Source organism: Thecamonas trahens (genome assembly GCF_000142905.1).
Source record: "Thecamonas trahens ATCC 50062 unplaced genomic scaffold supercont1.59, whole genome shotgun sequence".
In the NCBI taxonomy this organism is placed as follows: domain Eukaryota; order Apusomonadida; family Apusomonadidae; genus Thecamonas; species Thecamonas trahens.
Window position 1 is genome coordinate 87,563 of NW_013657621.1, and position 7,403 is coordinate 94,965.

The following is a 7,403-nucleotide window of genomic DNA, read 5'->3' on the forward strand; positions in this document are numbered from 1 at the left end:
CGTCGGGGGGTCGCCCATTTAATCAATGAGCATGTTGGATTAATCGTTGGGGCGAGTGGCCGACTGCGGGGGAATGCGTGGAGGGGGGGGGGCTGGCCATCAACAACGCGCACGTGCGACATGGAGGAAGGGGGGGAGGGGAGGAGGTGGAGGAAGAGGGGAGAGACAGAGAGGGTATACGTACACCGCCCTTGGTGGCAGTAGCAGGCGTCGCGCCGTACGAAGGCGGGGCGTTGTTGTAAGCAGGCGGCGGGGCAGACATTGAGGTTTGTCGTGGGTTGTTGAGTGTGGCACGGTAACAGAGGCTGCGACTGCCATTCGAACAATCGATTCAAATTTGGGCTTCGTTCGACTGGCTTTGGCAGCAATAGGCTGACCTGATGGCGGAAGGGCTCGGCGGAGCTGGCAAATGGCAATGATGGGCACGAGAGCAATGACCGCAATGTGCTCTCGAACCGCTGGCCAGAGTTGATGCATCGCCATCAAAGGGCTGCAGAGTTTACGACGGCCGAACCGAGACGTACATCGGGACGCTGACCACGCCGCGCTTGCCGTAGACGTCGAAACCGCAGACATGGACCCAGCCGAACCACTCGCCGATCTCCTCGGGCCAGACCCGGAGCTCGATGCCTATGCTGAGGCCGGCGGCAAGCTCGCGGTCTTGGTCGTACACTGCCTGCACGCCGCCGAGGCCCTCGAGCGTCACCGCCACGCGGACCTTGCGCATCGAGACGTTGGTGACCCGGAGGCGGAACCGCGACGCCCGCCCGCCCGCCACGCCCTCGCTCTGCAGCGCAAGGCCAAGCGTCCGCTGCCAGGTGAGCTTGCGGCCGGTGGTAATGCCGGTGAATGAGACAACGTCGACAACCGTGTCGCCGCTGAACAGCTCCTCCATGGCCGCAGGATGAGACGCCTCACGAAAGGCCACATACGTCTCCGACACGCCGCGGATCGGCGGTGGGAGCGGTGTAGTCACCGTCGCCCGGTTCGGCGTCCCGGTCCGCGGCATGCCCTGCCGCGACTCGGCCCGGACCCGCGACGCGACCGCGTTCTCGTTGTCCACCGCCTTGATCGCCTTGGCAGCCGCCGCCTCCGCCTTGGCAGTCGCCACAAGCGTTCGCACGCTCTCGTCCAACCGGTTCTCGTCCACGGCCTCGCTGCCCGATTGAAGTGCCTGGAGCACACTGCTCACCACGCCCACCGCCGCCGACCGACATTCTGCCGCCACCGAGGCCATTCTTTCCTCGCTCCGCATCAACCCATCCGTCACCCCCGCCAGAAGAATCGCTGCCGACGCCGGAAAAAGGAGCTCCAGCCACGGGCGGAAGAAGGCCTCGGCCGCGTCACGGCTCGGCACCGCAGATGCCACCATGGCAGCCACAACCCCGCTCGCGCGTGATCCACTCAGCCACTGCAGCAGCGGGCTGCTTGAGACATGCAAGCTCGAGAAGAGCTGCAGCACACCGCCAACAATCGTTTCCGCCGCAGGCAGCACCATGCCAAACGCCAGCGGCGAGAGATCCCGCTCCGTCGCGCCGCTCAGCTCCGTCTCCAGCAGACCCGGCAGGCTCAGCACGCTTCGCTGTGAGAGCGCGAGTACCTCGGCTACGGGCTCGAGTTCGCTCACTCGGCCCTCGCACACCGCAGCAAGCACATTGCTCGCACCCTGCGCCCACGCCCGCATCGTGCTCACAAGAGCGCCCACCACTGCCGGCGCGATGCTGGCTTCCGCCACCACCGCGTCGACAGCGGCAGGGCCAACCCGGCTCACCTCGCTCTCCACAAGCGCCGCAAGAAGCTCGTCACACATCTCTGTCGCAGCTGCAGCCACTGCACCAGGCGCCGCACCCATCACACACTCCACCGCACCGGCTACCGCAGACGCTGCGTCCGTTGCTGCAGCCACCGCCTTGGCCACCCTTCGCATCGCATCCTCCGGCAGCCGCGAGCCGACAGCCGCCACCAGCTGCGCCAGCATCGAGCCTCGCCCACTCTCACTGGCCACAAGGCCGGCAAGCCGCTGCGTCACTGCCACTCCAACCGCGCTCACCACATCGGCCCCATCGCTCTCGTTCAGCGCCCTGCAGCGTGCCGCCATGCTTCGCACACTCGCCGCCGCCACCGCCGCCGGCGCCGCTCGAGCAGCCTCGACAAGCCATCCACGCACAACCTGCGCAACCATTTCGCGGAGCCGTCTGCCGCCGCTGCTGCTCGCCTGCCCGCCAAGCGCGAGCGGCAAGAGCTCGCCCAGAACACTGCTCACCAAAGCTCGCGCAACCTTGATGCCATCGCCGGTGGCCTGGACCGTCTGCCCCGCAAGCGCTCCGCACACCTCGCCGGTCACCTCGTCGCCCGTCAGTGCCTCGTTGGCCAGAGCGCACACGCCTGCCGCGACCGCGTCTGGTGCTGCGCCCACAGCCGCACCCACACTGGCCACTGCTGCCGCGCCGATGCCACGGCACGCATCGGCGGGCACCTCGGTCCAGGCCCCCGCGATTGGAGAGCACTGGGCGGCGAGCGGGATGACGATCTCGCGCGCAAGCATCCCATCGTCAATCTTGGTGGCCAGCAGCGCCTTGAGCGTCACGCCCAGGCTGGTGCGAACGGTGGCCAGCGCATCCGCCTGTGCAGCGTCAAGCCCACCGACCCGGTTCAGAACAGGAAAGATCGCCGTAGTGAGTGAGTATGCAACTGGAGAAACAACTGGCTCTAGGACCGCGTTGGCAACAGCCCGCGCCAGGCGCTGCCCATCGTCGCACCCCGCCGTTACCGCTTCGGCCAGCGCCTTGGCGCAGAGCCCGCCCACAAAGTCGTCGGCGAGCCGGGCCTGCATCTCGTGGAAAAGCTCGCTCATCGACGGGAGCCATGGAAAGGCGTGCGCGAGGCCGGCAAGAAGCTCGCTCATCTCACCGGCCTCGGCTGCAGCCAGCAGCTCTGCCCGAGCCTCCACAGCGTCAGCCACGTAGTCAACTAGTAGCTCAGCACGCGTGGTGTCGTCCAGCGACGTAGCCAGCCATCGCGGCGCAAACACGTCGAACATGTTCTCCACCATGCTTGCAAGCACATCCTCGCTTGGCACCTCGTCGAGTGCGGCAAGGAGTCCGTCGACAAGGCCCGCAAAGACACTCGAGCCGGCAGAGACCGAGGCCTCGACAAGGCTCGCGTGATGAGCTTCCGGCACAGCCAGGAGCGCGCCACGGACGGCGGCGCAGAGTGCGGCCTGAACCATAGCCTGGTGTGGGCTTCCGCACCCGCCGACTTCGATGAAGGCAATTGCCCACCGCCGGAGAGTGGTCGTCTCGCTCAGCGCGCGCCGCGCCAGCAGCGCAAGCTTGTCGGGCTCGGCTGCAGTTGCAGCCTCAACGCTTGCCACCAGCGCCGGAACGAGGACCGACTCGTACGTCGAGCTGCAGAGCTCGTCCAGCTTGCTTCGGATGTCGGCCCGCACCAGCAGCGAGTTGAGGCTAGCCACGCCGCTAGCAAGTGCTTCAGAGCTCACCGCTGCGACATGGACAGTGGCAAAGTAGCCATTGTCGCCAAAACATACCGATCGAGATCGGTGGTGGTCAGCAGAAGCCGAAGATCCTCGGCGGCGCGGTCAGAGGGCTCGGTAGCGAAAAAGGCGAAAAAGTACGAGCCGGCGTAGACGTCGTCAGCAAAGCTTCGCACAATGTCAAGCGTGGCGAGGCCCGGCCGGGTGACCGCGTGCGGAAGGGTGGCAAGCGCGTTGGCGAGCGCATCCACAAGCGCTCCGCGCTCAGTGGCCGGATCCAGGGCAAGGGTGACAAAGGCCGAGAGTGCGTCCGAGCCGTGGGCAGCATCAAAGAGAAGCGGAAGTACAACATCAACAATCCGGCCTGTGCAAAGGTCATCAAGCGACGCATCGCTCGCCGTGGCGCGCATGGCAGCGGCAGCAACATTGAGGCCCATGATCTCGGCCGCCGCCGCAAGCGCTTCGCACCACGTCGCCAGCGCATCGCCCCACTCGGGCGAGTCGGGATCAAACGCCCCAAGCCCGCCGTCAGGTCGGCCAAGGAGCGCGGCCTCGACTTGCGGATGCGGCAGCGTGTGGTAACGGTCAGCAGAAAGGAGCTTGGCCGCCAGAGGGCGCATAGCTGCCGGCGGGAGGACGGCGGCGAGTTGAGCCGAGCCCAGGCTCAAGGCATCAGCGTCGACCTGAGCAAAGGCTGCATCAACGACAGGGGTAGGCAGTGTGGCCAACCCGCCACCGCCATGGATCGCATCCAGCACGGCGCCGAGAACCACTGCGGCTCCCGGCGGATCGCGGTGGTCGCTAGCGCCGAGCGCCACCTCGTCGAGGGCAGCCACAAGCGCAAGCTGTCCCGGCTCAACATGCGAGATGTAGAGCCCTGCAGCAGCCAGAGCGCTGGCAAGGCCAGCATCGTCGGCCCCGGCCTGGTAGGCATCCCACACTGCGGCCGCCAACGAGTAGCGCAGCGTGAGCAGGTCCAGGGTGGCATGGCGAGCAAGGGCGCGAGCGAGGGCGGTGGCTGTAGCAGCGACGAAGCCGGCATCGGCAAGATGGTCCACGCTAGCGTTCTCCGAGTGATGCAGATCATCCAGAGCAGCATGAACCAGCATGGTCTGGCTGGTGGAGAGCCTGGGCGGGACGATGCGGAGACCATGGGCGGTTGAGTCTTGACAGGCATCGATGCCACGGGCAGCAGCGGCGGCAGCAGCAGCAACAAGAGATGTGAGCGATGGAGCCAACGATTCCAGGCCAGCCAAAGTGAGCGCATGTGGGAGAGCAGCAGCAAGAAGACCGACAAGAGGCGATGGCTCGGGCCGAGCCACCACGGCCGCCGCCGAAACAACCGCCGCCGGCGAGACAACCGACGCAAGGACACGCCCACAAGCCGCCAGACTTGCTTCCCGTGTTCCCTCTTCAAACATCCCTTCGCTTGTCACCAACTGATGTATCTCCTCGAACCCCGTCGTGCTCATAGTGACTGAGTGTGGCGGTGGCGGGGTGGGGTGGGGGTGGGGGGTGGGGGTGGGGTGGGGTGGGGGTGCTGCCCGCGGAGGACGTGGTGGGTCGGTTGGCTCGCGGTTGGCTGGTTGGCAGGTTGGCTGGTTGGCTGGTTGGCGGCGGGCGGTGGGGGCAGCGTGCGGTGGTGGGGCGGCTGACCGACTGAGATCGATGATGAGCTGTGCAATGAGAAAGGGGGAGGGGGGGATATCATCGGGTGATGATGCTCGGTGGTATTGCCAGTGTTGGTCTTGGCACGGTTTAAAAAGGGGGGGGGTGGGGGGGGGGGGGCTAGGCCTGGGAACGGTGCGCGCGCCAGAGGCCGAGGAACTGGGTGTGAAGCTCGACGACCTGGCCTGGGGTGAGGGTGGCGGGATCGAGGCCGGCAAGGGCTTCGCATCGCACAGGGTCGATAGGCAGAGGCGAGGCAGGGGAAGGAGGAAGTAGAGGTAGAGGTCGCGGCGGGGGGGAGGCGGTGGCGGCGGACGAGGCGGTGGTGGGCGAGGCGGTGGCAGGTGAGGCGGCGGCAGGAGGGGAGGCGGCCAGGAGCTTGTCGAATGCCTCCTTCTCCATGTCGACGTCGGCAGCGTCGAGCGAGGAGAGGAAGGTAACAGCAGACCAGACCTGGGTGGTGTAGTAGCCCTCTTCGCCGCGCATAGCCTCGGCAGCGCGGAAGCGCTGGATGTACTCGAGGTTAGTCCAGAGGAGCGGCGGGCGTGAGATGAGGATGACGTAGATGAGGACCGGGAGGAGGGTGTCTGCGCCGATGGAGCTCGCGCCGGAGAGCTGGGCAATGAGCTCGTAGACAGCGGCGCAGGCGTCGAGAATGGCGACGACCTTGAGGCGCGGGCAGCGCTCCGCATTGACGAGATGCAGCTTGTCGCGGGCACGAACAAAGTGATCGTTGGCTTGCAGCGCAGATGTGTCGGCAAGCGCGGGCGCGAGCTCGGCGTCGACGCCAAAGGCGGTCGGTGGGAGGATTTGCAGGGCGGAGATGCGCTTGGTCAGTGCCTTGTCGCGGGCAAGCGCGGCATGGTCACGGAAGACGCAGCCGTAGAGGACGACGGCGGCAAACATCTCGAGACCCTCGCGGACTTCAGACCGCGGCTGCTGCCAGGTGAACATCGGGTGGCCGACAATGGCCTCGCGGTGGGCGTCAAGCGTGTCGGTGAGCCGAGTGGCGACGGCGTCGAGCGCCGGGCCGGCCAGCTTGCAGAAGCGCAGCGAGGTGATTTCCAGCGCAAGCGCCTCGTGGAGCGAGACCAGGAGCTGGACCATCGACCAGTGGTGAAGCTTGAGCTGGAACTCGTCGAACCGGTTGATGATCTTGGTCCGGACCGAGAACCGCGAGCCTGAGACCAGCTGGCGGAGGTCCGGGGCGGCGCCGTCGACCAGGCCGGCTACGGCGCCGGTGTCATCGCCGGCCCAACCGACGTTGGCGGCGCCGGACTCGCTCCCGCCCGACCCAACAGCTTCGTTGAGATGCGAGACGTAGGCCTGGGTGACAAAGAACGCCACCGCCTCGTACATCCACTCGACAGCGGCGGACGAAGGGAGGACAAAAGAGAGGATGGTGCTGTCGCGGGAGCCGTTCGGGCGCGCCTCAACGAGCTGGATGGCCGACTTTTCGTCACGGCGGCCGTACCGCGCGATGTCGCGCCAGAGGTGTCGTGACTCGCCGACGCCCGGTGCAGGTGAGCTTGACCCGCGCTTCTTATCGGTGGGGATGATGGTGACGGCCTCGAGACTCAAGACGACCTGCGCCGGACGCAGGCGCTTCTTCCCTGCCGACGACACAAACGAGACTGAGAAGACCAAGCCGCGGCCCGGGACAATCCGCAGCACATCCGCGCTTGGCGGCGACGGCGGCGGGTCCAAGATCCCGTATTCGGGTACCGAGCCGCTTGACGCACTCTCTCCTGATCTTGCTTCTGCCGACATGATGACCTCTGCCGTGCTTGCTCTCGCTGACTTGTCCTCGATGGCTTGTCGGTCTGTCCCCGATGGCTTGTCCTCGATGATGGATGCGCTCGTGTGCCCTGTCGCCACTGACGAGAGACTCAAATCGCCGAGCTCCTGTCCGACCTGTTGCTCACCGCAAGTGTCGCCGTCACACGTGGGTGGGTGTGGAGGAGGGAGGTGTACAATGTGGTTGGAGACAGTTGGTGGTGCGTGGTGTGGACAGAGAAGGGGAGGAGGGCAGGCGGAGGCAGAGGCGGAGGCAGAGGCAGAGGCGGAGGCGGAGGCGGTGACGGCATCGACCCGGTGGCTGCTGCTGGTCTATGGATTTCCATTGATGTCAATGATTGAGAATGGTTGGCTGCCGCTGCCGCTGCCTCTGCCGCTGCTGCTGCCACTACGGTTGGGAGGACCGAAGACCATTGGGGGCCGGGAGGGGGGGGGGGGGGGGGGG

General features: G+C 66.3%; 2 protein-coding genes across 2 annotated transcripts; both read right to left on the minus strand.

Annotated features, from left to right (window-relative positions):
• Positions 1-499: 499 nt before the first annotated feature.
• AMSG_10385 (uncharacterized protein) lies at positions 500-4,914 on the minus strand (the record flags this gene model as incomplete). The annotated part of the gene is made up of 2 exons (XM_013898099.1): positions 500-3,494; positions 3,548-4,914. 2 exons carry the CDS (start codon positions 4,912-4,914, stop codon positions 500-502), a joined length of 4,362 nt encoding a protein of 1,453 aa, XP_013753553.1.
• A 367-nt stretch (positions 4,915-5,281) lies between these two features.
• Positions 5,282-7,143, minus strand: AMSG_10386 (uncharacterized protein; the record flags this gene model as incomplete). The annotated part of the gene is made up of 2 exons (XM_013898100.1): positions 5,570-7,143; positions 5,282-5,341 (listed from the first exon to the last, which is right to left on the minus strand). The coding sequence occupies exons 1-2, from the start codon at positions 6,929-6,931 to the stop codon at positions 5,282-5,284; spliced, it is 1,422 nt and encodes a 473-aa protein (XP_013753554.1). The 5' UTR covers positions 6,932-7,143.
• Positions 7,144-7,403: the final 260 nt, after the last annotated feature.